This window comes from Trichechus manatus, unplaced genomic scaffold, assembly GCF_000243295.1.
Source record: "Trichechus manatus latirostris isolate Lorelei unplaced genomic scaffold, TriManLat1.0 scaffold00071, whole genome shotgun sequence".
Taxonomy (NCBI): Eukaryota; Metazoa; Chordata; class Mammalia; order Sirenia; family Trichechidae; genus Trichechus; species Trichechus manatus.
Window position 1 is genome coordinate 10,229,575 of NW_004444007.1, and position 14,351 is coordinate 10,243,925.

Sequence of the window (14,351 nt, forward strand, 5' to 3'; positions counted from 1 at the left end):
AAACATACACTCATTCAACAATTGCTGCATATACAATATTGACCATAATCTTTTATGTCATTACAGTTCTTATAACATCCTTTTGCTTTCTAAAATATTCTCAAGTTTGAACTCACAGTATTGTATTAACCTGTGTAAAATCATATACTTGTGAATCATCTGAAAATCATATACTTGTGAATCATCTGAATAAGTCATCTGTTCCATCACCACCTGTCTGTTCATGTGGACTCCAATAGCCAAAGAGAGCAGGTCCCCGCAGCCTAAGAAAGTAGTTTGTTATTATTAGGGGGTCTCATTTTTTTAACACCTATTTTTTTGTCATTGTTGTTATTTTAAATCTGGATTTAAAAATACCACATTAATAACTGGATGCTGTGACTGTACTTTCTTACCTGTTGTGCTCTGTTAGTGGGAGAAAGTAGTAATAGCGTTAGAAAGAAGAGCAGTGCGTAGCAGATAAACTAGGTATAAAAATGGGGGTGCAAGAAAAAGCCCGTGATTATCTTCAGCAGTGTGATCACAGATCACGGACCATGGCGATCCATTCTCCCATCATAGTGGCCACAGCAGCTGTGGGCTGGGAGCTCATTAGTCTCATCGAGTGGCCCTTGTTACGTCATTCCAGAACTCTTCCTCTCTGTGATACCTGAGGGCTCTCCAGGAGTCTTTCTGGCTCAGTTATTTAGGCTCTCGAACATTCAGAAAAAGTGTAGCAACTACAGAGAACAAGGGTCAGCAAACTGTTTCTGCAGATGGCCAGATGGTAAATTTGTTAGGCTTTGCAGGCCCATATGATCTCTCTGGCAACTACTCAATTCTGTTTTAGTGCAAAAGCAGCCATAGACAATACATTAAGGGGTGAGTGTGGCTGTGCTCCAATAAAACTTTATTTATAAAACAGGCTGTAGGCTAGATTTGGCCTGTGGGATCATAGTTTTCCAGCACCTGACATAGAAGGATGGCATTAATGTGCCCTGAGTATGTCCTTCTTCATAGGGAGAGCATGGTGTAAAGGTTACGGGCGTGCACTCTGGAATCAGCCTGAGTGGGTTTTTACTAGCTGTGTGATCTTGGGCAAGTTACTTAACCTGTCTCGTGGGTATTATGAGGAGTACATAAATTAATTTTGTAAAGTCCTTACTGCCTGGCACATAGTAAGTATAGTAAATAAAGTGTCTGAAGTAAATACATACATAAAAGATTAAGAAAAATGTAAGGCTTATGACTATGTAATTTAAACTGCTTTATAAAAAGGATTATGTCTCTTTCTAGTCTCACTAATATTATGAGAATACCTTTCTGCATCATGGATATTTGAATATTACAATGAAAAAAAAAACAACTTGATGATATTATTGGCAAAAATGCTATTTAATGCGAATGAATATTTCTTTGATTCCTAATGAGTTTTAAGTATTTTTTGAGTTTTAGCACTTTATTGAGTTCTGTGAGCTCTTGATTTAGAAGATATTAACTGTTATAATCAAAGCAGATATTTTTCTGAGACTGTTTTCTGACTTTTCATCTTGTACATGGTGTGCTTCATGTTTTCAGGCATTCTATCCTGAGTTTCTGCAGTAAACCTTTTTAAGTTAAAAAGCGTATTTTTGCCTCAGTTTTAAGCGTAAGCATGGTTTCATTAATATAATCTTGATTAAACTGATAAAGCACTTTTGTGCATGTCTGTGCTCTTGTGGAGATAGGAGTTGGGATTATTTGCAGCTTGTCCAAAGTTACAGGAGGTACACATCATGTTGTTTTACTGTCCAGCTTACATAGCATGCAGTTGGGTTATCCATAGGAGAAATGCGTGAGCCTAGTCATCTTTATTCAAGTGTTGATTGAGTGCCTAGCAGGTGCTAGAAACTGAATACAAGCCCAGGGCCAAGGTGAGGATTTCTGACCTCAGGAACATCACAGCCTTTTGACAGAGGAGGGGGCACCATTTACTTAGTGGAAATCAGCTTCACTAAATACCACCCCAAAATTACCAACACAGCCTTCCTCACAGGCACCCAAAAGAGATCAGTAGGTAAAATCCCAAACCCACACCAGCCCTCAGGAGAGGTGATTAGTGTCTTAACAAGGAGGAAGGATCAACGAGAGGGGTGTGCCTGCCGTACAGGGGGTCATCTCCAGGGCTGCGGGTCTGAGCTGGTGTGCTGGGAAAGGCCACCATCTATCGGGGATCTGCTCGTGTACCCCAGCCGCTGCCCCCAGCTCCATTTTCCTGGACTGTGCAGTGGAGCAGGAGAAAACACTGAGCAGCCGAAGGGCCCTAGAGAGCCTGGAAATTAGTTCTCCTTTGAGGTTTGTTTAAGAGGGAGTGTTAAACTTTTTCGAGATTTCTGAAAAGGCTGTGAGAGGAGAGGAATGAAGGGGCTACCGTTTGAATGTAGGTTATGTGCACGTGTCATTTATGTGTTTTTAAATTTATCATCATAACTTATGAAGCAGACATTAATCCCCCCGGTTCTGAGATGAGGAGATTGAGTATCAGAAGGCTGCAAGGCAGAGTGCTAGAGTTTGAGCCCAGGTCTGCCTGCCCCCATGACTGTTGATGCTACTGGGGGCAGGCAGTAGCATGATTGTTGGATAAATTGTCATGTGAGATAGGAATAAGGCTATATTGGTACTTTAAAACATTGAACAGCTTGATAAATGTGGATAACGTAATGCAGGATGTAAAGGGGCACTCACAGATGAAATTTATTGAAAATTCCATTGTTTTTATTTTTCTCCTACAACAGGACACTCCCGGGTTTATTGTCAACCGTCTGCTGGTGCCATACCTCATGGAAGCCATCAGGCTGTATGAACGAGGTAGCTGTCCTGACCCGGCCGGGAGCAGCTGGTCTCCGCTCCTGGCGCCGCCCTCCAGGAGTTGTACAGTGTCTGTAGGAAGGGTGGGATGGTTGGAGTAGAGGGAAGGAGCTTGTGCGTTCTAGCTGTGTGAGCTTGGGCCTCACCCCTCTGGGCCCTGGTACCCTGTCACTGTGTTCCCAGGGCCTGCTGGGTTCTCTGTGAGACCTCTGAGGTTCAGCTCTGGGACCCCACTAAGTCCTAGCCAGAACAATTCCACGACCGACTTGGATTTATATCCTGGATCTCTGCTTTTAGTTAAAAAGTTTACTGCTTTAAAGGAAATAATAATTTACAAATCACTGAGTGAGGTGATCTCTAAAATGCCCTAATGTCCCACCCTGGAAGACATGGCCCCCCAGACTGTCTGTTAGCCCAAAACTAAAACCATTCCCGAAGCCAGCTCTTCAGACAAAGATTAGACTGGACTATGGGACATAAAATGATAGTCGTGAAGAGTGTGCTTCTTAGCTCAAGTAGATACATGAGACTAAATGGGTGGCACCTGTCCAGAGGTGAGATGAGAAGGCAGAAAGGGTCAGGAGCTGGTTGAATGGACACAGGAAATCCAGGGTGGAAAGGAGGAGTCGGCTGTCCAGTGTGAGGAGAGCAACTGGGGTCACATAATAGTGTGTGTATATTTTTGTATGAGAGTCTAAAACTCCTTAAAATCCTAAAATTCTGTGACTGTGTGAAGGGTGTTGGGAAATATGGGACAAGGCTTGTATGTGATAAAGACTTCCTAGCAGCCCTCTGCCCTTACTGAGTGATATTGGGGTGCTTGTTTTTTTAACCATAAGGATGGTCTAGAATATTTTCCTCAAATATTGTTGATTGACAAATAATAGTCTTCCCTGTTCTAGAAATACAAGGCCTGGAGTGTGTTCCAGGGCTATAAAATGACATGTCTCCTGCCTACCATCTCCCCCATTTCAAAGGTAAAACAAGCCTTACTGAGATTGGATAAAAAGGAAGTGTAATTGTTTTCAATTACTTCACTCACAAATGCTTGCCCCTGAGAGTGTCATTTTTGAAACAAAACATTTACACCAGCTCTTCCAGGGAGATGAAAGCACATTTGCTTCCTCAAAATCTGCTTTAAATATTAAAACTGTCCTCTATGGTTTATGGAAGCAGTTGCCTCGCTTTTGCTCCAAGATCAAACCAACACTTGTGTGTTTATCTATCAACAAATATGCCTAATTACACCTCAAAGAAAGCGTGAAGCATTTTGCCCTACCTTTAAACACATTTTTTTTTTTAAATAACATGCCACTTTTTAGAACGTAACAGTGGGTGATCCCCATCTTGGTGGTGTTTTTCTCACTGAAACATACTGTCACTTTGATATATTTTCAGATGTACTGTGTGTCTGATTGTTAGTTGAAAACCGTTTTCTTGTCCTCTGCTCCTCCCACCAGCCAGCAGGGGTCCTTTCTAAACAGGTGCGTTTCCCTTTGACCCTCACCGTCCATCGCTAGCCACTGTGAGGTGAGGCTGCAAGGGCCATATCTGGCCCCATGTGAAAAGTGCTCATCTGCTCTGGCACTACCAACAACAGATTCCTCATGGTCGGGCCCTTTGCCTCTTTCTCCAGCAGCCTTCTTGGGGCTTGTAAACTGGAGCATTCCCTTTGGAGGGGACTGGACGTCACGTCTGGGTTGGATGCTGCTTCCCCGCCATCCACATTAAGGTCTCCCCTTCTTAGGTTGCCCCTCCAGCTTTGTACCACGTCCCTCTGCTGCTTTGCTCTTCTCCCCATTTCAGCCAGCACAGAGGAGTGCTGAGCGGCATGCCCGCCATCCAGTTGCCATTTACCTGCTGCTCAGCTGCTCTGAGCATCAATGACACTTTGAAACCTGAAATTATCTTCGGATCTCCCTCTCTGGTCTGCCACTTCTGTCCATCAGTCATTTTTCATTCGTGTGTGCTGCCTTTTCATCTCTCCTTTCCCTCTGCCAGTCCGGCTGCCTCAGCTCCTTCAGGCAGCAAAGGAACTCACCTCACATGTCTTTCCAAACTGGTATCCTCTATAACGCAGTCCTCGGCCACACTTGCAGAAAAAATGGCAAGTTGTTAAAGAAATGTAGGACACACTGCGTACTGTATCTCCCACATCTCCAGCTGAGGGAGTCTCAGGATGCAGTAGCATATTAAAGAAACCTCTGCAGTGTAGACACTCTTGACTTTGTTTAGCCCAGCCCTATCCGAACGCATTTGGGAAAAACCTTTTTCTACAGCACGATTGATACCCCCAGCCGTGGAGCGCTCCATCCACACCTGTTGTTAAATGCTGCCTCGTATGGTGGAGGCTTGTCATAAGGATGTGTGGCATATTCGAGCAGAGAATCATCTCAGCCATGGACCAGTCAGGTCTCCTGGACGCTGAGTGGCTTTCAGGAAGCCAGGAGGCCCTCCCACCAGTGCCTCTCACTGACTCCCCGTGGTGTCTACTGGTGGTTCATTGGCCCTCCCTTACCACTGCCCCCAACTGCTCCGAGCCTCATGGCTTCTGCTGTGTTGTGCCTTCTGTCTCAGCGCCCTTCAGCTTCTGTCCTCGCTCTCTCCCTTTCAGAACAGTTCGCTATAATTGAGGGCCTGATTGGTGCAGTTAGTCACTTTTTGTCCCTGTGGGTCAGAGCTGTCTCTCCACACCTTTGAGGAGGCAGATGCCCACTGTGATTGGTTGGCTCCGGCAGGGTCGGGGTCTGCATGGTTAGCTCTTAGGAGAGCTGTGCGGGTGCAGGCTCTGGTAGCTTAATGAGCCCGCCTCCCAGTCACTGTCTGACATTCTGCTCACTGTCATTCCCAGCTCAAGAGTTTTCAGTGGTTCTGTAGTGACCTACCAACTCTAACGCCCTTGGCAGTGAACCTCCTTCTTCCTCACCCTCGGCCCCTGCTGTCAGCACCACATGCTCACAAGGCCCCACTGGAGCTTCCTCAGTGCTGCGAGCTGGACGTAATCTCTGTTGTCATAACTGTCTGTATGCTTTACGTCCCCGTTGAGGCTCTTGCCACTCTCTTCCCTGTGGCATGTTATCTTTCTTCTGTTGTACTGTTTTCTGGGACAGTGTCCGGGTCCTCTTCATCTTTATATCCCAAAGTGCTTGTCTGTGACAGGCATTTAATAGCTAACTGTTGATGAATAAAGTGGCTGGGCCCTGTTTCTCATCTGTATTGGTGTGATCCCGGTTTCTTGTTTTTGCCGAGAATGGGTGGTAGGTGGTGCTGATGAGCTAGTGAGAGAAAGATGCTGGGGCAGGTCCCACGTCCCAGGTTACTGGTCCCCAGCCCAGAAGATTGGAAAGTTCACTGATGAAGCTTTTCTTTGTTGTCTTGTCCAGAGTTAGGGGCTCTTAACCTCGGGGAGAAGGAGTTCCATGAACCTCCCATGGCTGGTGTAGAATTCTGTGTACATGTGTGGTTTTTATGGAGAGAATGTCAGATTCTCAGAGAAGTACTTGACTCTAAAGAAGTGTAGGAATTATTAGTCCGTAAAACATGACACAACATTTAACTCATACTTGGCATACCAATCTGCGTGTGTTTATTTCTCTTGGTTTCTTTTTTTGTCGTTGTTTTTGCAACTATTTTGTTCTGTACTACTCAGAAGAATTTACATTTACACTGACTGTAAAACTGTTTAGATTTTTTTACATGATACGCTGTAATTATTTTTTGAAGTACAGTTGTCCTCCAAAGAGTCTCTGACTCTGGAATTACACTTTGCCGCTAGCTCTAGGGTTCATTGTCCTCTCCTTGAATATAGATTTGACTAAATAACTTTAGTTAAATTGGAACTATTATGTAATCGGATTTCTGCCCACAAGGAGCTTACACTCTAATGAGGGGAGCTAGACCATAATCAGTGAACCAATAGATAACATGTTAGGTTGTGATCAGTGATAGTGGAGAACAATCGTCAGTGGGATAGTGGGGTCCTGTCTTGGAGTTCCAGCAGTCACTGTTTTATATATTTTATACGTAGCAGTGTGTCCTCTCTCTGATGGGGCAACACTTCAGCAGAAAACTGAAGGAAGTCAAGGTTCAGGCCATACAAACATCTGAAGGCCGAGCGTCCAAGCGCAGGGACCAGCAGGTGCTAAGCTATGAGAGAGGGGTATGTTTGGCTGTCAACTCCCACGTTCTTATAACCCCATAGAAGCCTCGGGCTCTGGTGAAATCCTCTGAGTAGAATCCATTTACGAGCTGCAGAGCCACACCCCAAATATGACATGTTCCGTCTCACCCCTGCTTTTGCATGTGCTATTCTCTCTGCCTGGAATGCCCTCCTCACCCGCTCTTCTCCTGCGATTCTCTTCATCCTTGGGAACCAGGGCCTCAGCAGTGGTGGTTTTGGTGAGGTTGTGGTGGTCGGACTAAATCTCTCCATCTTTGCTCACACAGAACCTTGTGAATCTTCAACACTTGTTACGTTGAAATTTTTGGTGTACACATCTGAGTTCTCTCATAAGCTCTGAGAACTTGTCTTTTTTTTTTCTTTGTCTCACCTTTATAAGGTTAATGTATATTATCATTCTTTGCTTTTTTATGGCTTAAAATTCAAATCACAATTGTCAGAATCCTCTGGTTGACTAACTGGTGTAGTACTAATAATGTCACCCATGAAAAATAATTGGATGGTACTTTAATTTCATCACCTTGAATTACCTTGCAATCCTTTGACTTTAGTTTAGTATTTCATATGCCTTGAAAAATAAGTCTTTGTAGATGTTTAAGTAGTTCTTGCTCTTTGTGCCTAAAAGTCTGCAATTTTTAGGCATAAAATCCTGTCTGTTTTAGCCTTCTCCCCCCGCCCCCGCCCTTAACTAGCTTTGGTATGATTGACCATTACTTTATGTTTTGGAACAAAATTCTAGATAGGCACTGTATAGACTGTTCCAGTTCCTGATTTTGAAGGAAGGGAGCAGTTCCCTATAAAGGCCTCTTGTGTCCCAAGGTCAATCCATTAAGGGTAAAATTCTTAGGAAGAAGCCCATTGACCTCTGTCTTAGTCTACTCACCCCAATCTCAAACCTGCTGGACAATTCTAAATAATGTTTGGGCTTTTTAAACAGTTATCTTGACTAAAGAGTTCATGTGACTGTTCCATGGGAATACTTGTTACTTACAAACCAAGAAAGAAAATAAATACATTTTCCACACAAAAACAGCTTATTAGTTCATACCTTTTTTTAAAGAAGCCTATTTCTCAGTCAAAAAATGATGTAGCTTTAAATATGATATTTTAATAAATTATTCCAGAGTTGGAAAATCCCCACCAGGGCCTTCTCTCTCTATCAGCAAGGTAGCAATGCTCTAGAATTTACATGACACAGCAGAATAGCTTTGAAAATTTTGTGACCTATTTGGCTTGTACTTCTGAGGTGAAATCTTACTCTAGCCAGGAATCCTGACTCTAAGCGTTTTTTGAATGTGCAGATCTACAAAACTCCAGTAATTGTGGGACCAGCCCGTGATGGGGAGAATTGTGGGAGCAATGTTGGTGACTCAGTGTTGCCCTTTTCTTCCAGGTGACGCGTCCAAGGAAGACATCGACAGTGCTATGAAGCTGGGAGCTGGGTACCCCATGGGCCCATTTGAGCTTACTGACTACGTTGGGCTGGATACTACAAAGTTCATTGTGGACGGTAGGAATTGGAATTCTCTGTTCTCTCTCTTATTGAGGTGAGGTAGTGTCTGTGAACTATGGACTATACTGCCTATTTAAAACAGAAATTATGAGCCTAAGCAGACCTTCCAGAGTCTACCTCCCTGCCTCACCAGCTTTAAGATTCAAGTTAATAGGGGAAGGGAAAATGTGATTGTGTAGTGCCTCCTAACAGGGTAACCTTTTTTTTTTTTTTAATTTTTAATTACAGATTTCACAGGATGTTACAGATATAGTACGGACAGGTTCTGGGTACCCTTCACCCAGTTTCCCCAGTGGTTACATCTTTCATAACCATAGTGTGGTATCAAAACCAGCAGATTGACATTGGTACAATGTGTTATTCACCACGTGTGTTGATTTGCATGAACACCATTGCGATCAAGTACACAACCATTTTTTAAAATGTACCCATTTTAATGTAGTAACTCTGAAGACAGGGTAAAAATAATTATTAAAACTGGGGTGAAGTCACATGTAGCTCATTACTCAAAACTACTGCAGTCAGGTGTAGCTCATTATTATCATGTTTCACAAAGAATACTTGCGTATTTGAGAGGACTGAGAAGCGTGAGAGTCTGCATTTTATGAGGATACAGAATATACCAGTGGTGGCAAATGCAGATTTTAAACATGCATTCTGAAAGCTGTTGACTGAGGAGTCAAACCAGGAATTAAGGGGCTCTGCTTGTGTTCTTGGCCCTCTGGTAAACTGAAGTCTGACGTTAGTGATCACCAAGAAGGGCCGGGATAAACAGCCGCGCCACCACGTGGCAGCAGAGGCTCTAGGGCTGATGTGGCTGGGCCAGCTAAGCCCTCCTTGTGCCTCTGCTGTGGTGGCCTGAGTGGGTGCCACACCCGAGAGGCTCTCCCACATCAGAATAGGAGATCTTTTCTCCAAGCTCTGCCAGTCTTGCCCTGGCAATGCTGAGGCGTAGTAGTAAACACAGGACTTCATCCGAAACCCTTTCCCTCCTCTAATAGGGTGGCATGAAATGGATGTACAGAACCCCTTGTTTCAGCCCAGCCCGATCATGAATAAACTGGTAGCAGAGAATAAGTTGGGCAAGAAGACTGGAGAAGGATTTTACAAATACAAATGATGCTCAGCTCCTCTGGCTCCGGGAAGAACCCATGGAATCAAGCATGTACCAGCTGGCTCCCCAAGTGCCCGTGGGAATGTTCTCTGGTCAGACATTCCCTCACACCGCACAGTCTGCTCAGTGTACATTTTTTATTATAATCTTTCTGAAGTAATTATTTACACTAGTTGCAGTAATAACTGATTCCTTCACAGAGAACTAATTCCCTTTTTCAGTCTGTTCATTTTTGGGTATTTCCTAAAAAGCTTTATACCCTTGGTGCCTTGGAGCAAACATTACTTTTGGACTTTTTCATTTTCGTAAAGAATTGCCTGAATTCACTCACTTGTAAAGGGAAAAAGCCTTCCTCTGAGAGCGCACTGTCTTCATCATTGCCTCGCAGGGGAGTCATGAGCCACTGGTATGTGGTATGTCTGTGAAGTGTGTACTAGAACGTTTGCTACCTGCAGCTTCAGCCTTACTCTACATTCTGGGCATGACCTAAGATGTTACGTCCTTGTTCCACTCATCATCAGGATGCTGCTGCTGAATTGGTGGGAATAACTCAGTGCTGGGTTTGCAGGAGGAGCTCTCTTTTCATGATCATTCACATCTGCAATCTTAATGATTACTCTCTCTTTTTTAAAGAAATCCGTGTGTTACAAACTGCCTGTAAATTGACTTCAATAAAATGTAATCTTTTAATCTGTAAAAATTTGGATCAAAAATAAAAATATGTGTAATTTCAAATCATAATAAATTTAAGTGATTATAAAAGTAAAGATTGGTAATTTAAGCAAAAGCTATACCCAGTCTTCTTTGGCTTACTATTCTTTTTTAAAGTGTCAGTGGTGGGAAAGGAACAGCAAGGAAAGACATTCATGCATAAACCTGCCTGCGACTGTCCCTTCCAGATTTCTTCCCAGTAAAGCAGTAATAAGGCACAGAGAAAGATTTTTAAGGAACATCTGTTTTTTCTTTGCCAGCAAAGTCCAGTAGTGTAACACAAGCTTCTTTTAATCATTGGCCTGAGGAAGTGTCTTCCAAGATCGAATTTTCAAGCTGGAAAGATGTCAGAAACCCTGAAGTCAGTGGCCTCACAGAGAGCTCAAATGATGTTCCCAAGGTCACCAGATATTTTGTAGCAGAGCCAGAATTAGAACTAGGTTGTGATGATAAAATTAAATACAAAAGAACAAATTAGAAAATCTAAATCCAGAGTTGCAGACAGGACTGTCACCAACATGGACATCACAGTTCTAATGGCTGAGAAATTGTTTTTCTTCGTTCTGTGACTGATAAAAGGGTGTTTATAAATACATTTTTTTATTTGAATCTAATTATAGTAGAGAGTGAAAATAAACAGACACGCACTGACATTTCTACCACACATAGAACCTGGTTTATTTAGGAAACTTATGGGTTATTCTTACAAAACGTTTCCTAACGAAGAAAGGAAGCACCTGGGAAGCCACCACCATTTCCATTAATAAAGGTTACCTTGTGGTCTGACAGCTCCCTGCTCACTCCCAGGCTGACTCTTGACCTTTGACATGAGCCCTGGGCTTAGGAAGACGGGACTTGACTTCTCACTCTCTGACCAGAGTCCCCATAGGATGTGTGGCCCTTGTCCTGGAAATGGCAGGGCTCTTTCTTGACCACTGAATTCCAGGAAAGAGATAGAACTCAGCAACGTGCCTGTCAGCCCCGAGAACCGCGCCTGCCGGGATGCAAGGGTAGGGGCACAGCAACCTTTTTCTGACTGAGATTTTTAAATGCACCTTTAGACTACCAAAAGTCAAAAAAGCATGGCAGCCTCGGAGCATCTTTTTATTCTTTTCAGAATACCTTTTCCATGCATCCTATTCGGGACCTGGAACACATTTTGAACATCCTTCTCTCCTTATACATGGGTGGCGGGAGTGGCTTTCTCCCTGTCTTTTCTCTCTGAGGTGAGTACAGCTGCTTCCCGCAGGGAACTCCAAGGACTGAAGGAAGGTCTCCTCAGTCAGGTCCTCTGCTTCCAAATACAGACCAGCTGTGCATGGAGCTGCTGCCGTTTGCAGTAGTCCGTGGTTGAAAACCGAACCTTAGTAAGAACCCCGTCAGGCCTTATGTTTTCCTCTACTGTGTTTTGTCCACACTTGTTGAGGAAGGTGGGTGAGTCCAGGCGGTGCTGCTGGGCCCCAGCCTCACCACTGCCATCTCTCCTCCCTCCCCAAGCTTACCTCCCAATAGAAACCATGAATGTTTATTAAAAATTTTTTTAAAGTACCTCTTAGTGTTTTTATTCCTACAATAGAAATGAAAATATAAAATGAAAAATAAAACCATACAATTTATGAAATGTCGAATGAGACTGAGCCGCTGAGCATAGCTATCACGTAGGCCTCAATTATGTTTAGTAAGATGGAGTTCTTTGAAGAACAGTTTTCATGCTTACTAGATGTCTTTGTAAAATAAAAGTTACAGTCCATTAATATCTTTAAGATCACTGTAAGTAACAGTTCCTCAGGGGAAAATAGTTGGCTAACTTCTTGTGACATCAGTTGTAAGGTGTGTTTGCCGTATTGGAACTGCTAAATGGCATGGCATGGGGGTAAGGTGGAGCCACGTCTTGGGACAGAATCTGTGGTATAAAAATCTCCTTGTTATAAAATGATTCACCACTGGGTTCTGTTAAATACTGAATTTCTGATTATTTAACACGTCAGCTTTCAGAAGTTCAGTTTAGACTGAACCACTCGTAGTTGATAGGGTAAGACCAGTATATTAGTCACGGCTTATACAACAACATTCAGTAATTATGTTTTCTCTCTTTGTTGGTGAGTTATACTTTTCACACATTTGAAACAAGCTCTTATCTTGTCCCACCTTGATTTTAATCCACTTAATATTTCAACCGAAGTAACCGATTAAGTCTACCAAAAATACAAGGTGTGGCTATAATTTTATGGGACTGTCTTGTAAATAAGTATGGATGCTGCATAAATAGTAATCTTAAAAATGCTTTGAACAAGGGCGCATTGCTGTATCTTCAAGACTGTTTTGAAAGGCAGAACCCGTTTGGTTGTAATTATTTTTTAAATCAGTCTCAATATTTCATAATCACAGTTTTTGTCGTTATTGTAGCAATTTTTCTTAACACCTATTATTTTTAAATGGCAGAACAAAGTTTAACTCCTGAAGGACACAAAAATCGTATCATGGATACTATTATTCAATTTTTAAGTTAAAATCACTTAACTGTAGCTGCTGAAGTATGAATCTATATAAATGATCAACACCACAGACTTTGGAATTCAAACAGATCCGGGTTCTAGTTCTCAACTCACCACCCTACCTGTAACCTCAGGGTTCTTTCCGGTTTGGATATATCTGCCGAGACGGGCGTAACAGTGGAACCTCTCCCACGGGGCTGTTAACAGCTGCTTGAGATGATGGCTTTCAGGTCCTGCGCACACTGCGTGGCATGGACAGGCCAGTTATGGCCACCCTCCCTCCTCTGCATCCAGCTTGGAATGAGGCCACAGTTCCTGTAAACCTAATGGGTTACAGTCAGCCCTGAACCTGGGGGAGGAGACTGAAGACTGGCAGCAGGCCCAAGTGCCTTGTAAAAGAGAGTCTTAGAAGTTAAGCTGTTGGGCCACCTGGGGAAGAGATTAGAGCTGGAGCTCCATACTCCACCACACAGCCGCTCCAGAAGGTCTTTCTAAACTTCCGCAGAGGTGCTGCTCAGGCTCATCAGGAGGGGTTAAAGTGCAGGGAAACAGTCACTCCTGTAAGTTACGTTGTATGTTGATGTATGGGCAGTAGATGGGATGGTTTAAGACTCCAGGAAAAAAGTACCTAGGAGGGAAGTTCCCCAAAATTCTTCTAACACATAGGGTAATTAGGAAAACGGTGATAGACGAACAGGAGAAAAATTAAACTTCAATCTCTTGTAGTGTAGTTTTCAAATGACACTAGGTGAGCTTCTAAAGATTCACTCTTAGGGCCGAAGCTGTGGGAGTGAGTCCCCACTAAATCTATTAATTAGTTACTTCAGACGGGAGCAATAGTAGGGATCACCCTTAGGGCTGAAACTAATTCAGGCAGCTCTTTAATCAGTGTCAAGGAGCCGGGAGGGGTTACCATAGCTGACTTAAGCATTAGCTTATTAAGGTAGAGCTTCTTTGTATGGCAGAGGATTTGTGATGCAGAGAAGCCGTGGTGTCTGAATGTGGGTCTCCAAACCACATTGCTTTAGATGCACTTACTGGAATATTCCACCAGAAAAATGTAGCCTGTTCTCAGGCAAACAGGTATTATAAAGGAAAAAGGCCTGGAATGAGAACTCGGCTTCCTCCTGTCTCAAACAGCCACTTGACTCGAATACCAAGTTTAGAAGACAGGAAGTAGAAGCTCCCAAAAGCCGTGCTGGGGGAGGAAGGCATTTGGAAACCAAGTTTCTACTTCGGGCAGTTTGAATGGCTGAACCCTAAAAGCCTCATGCCAGAGCCTTGAGGAGGTCTTGGCATATGTTTCTGGGAACGTGGTTTTCCGAGCTCTTTATCCTCAATATTGAAGTTCTGGGGAAGGGTGAGGGCACACAGCAGTCTTTCCCTCCACCACACTGATTTGTGGTAGACCAGGTAAGCAAAGTGAAAAGTTCTTGTCTAGTCCTGCTCTAGTCCCCAGGAGTCCCAGAGAAGAGGCTGTCTGGTGCAAAGGTGCTCTGGATTTTAGGTGAA

The 14,351-nt window shown here is 43.4% G+C and overlaps 1 protein-coding gene across 1 annotated transcript in view; it reads left to right on the plus strand.

Moving 5' to 3' along the window:
• HADH (hydroxyacyl-CoA dehydrogenase) overlaps positions 1 to 10,395 on the plus strand; it is a 55,007-nt gene extending 44,612 nt beyond the window's left edge. Inside the window, exons 6-8 of the mRNA XM_004380223.2 lie at positions 2,754 to 2,826; positions 8,400 to 8,516; positions 9,521 to 10,395. Of these exons, the coding sequence (XP_004380280.1) occupies positions 2,754 to 2,826; positions 8,400 to 8,516; positions 9,521 to 9,639 (309 nt within the window). The 3' untranslated portion in view covers positions 9,640 to 10,395. The remainder of the gene's footprint in view (positions 1 to 2,753; positions 2,827 to 8,399; positions 8,517 to 9,520) is intronic.
• Positions 10,396 to 14,351: the final 3,956 nt, after the last annotated feature.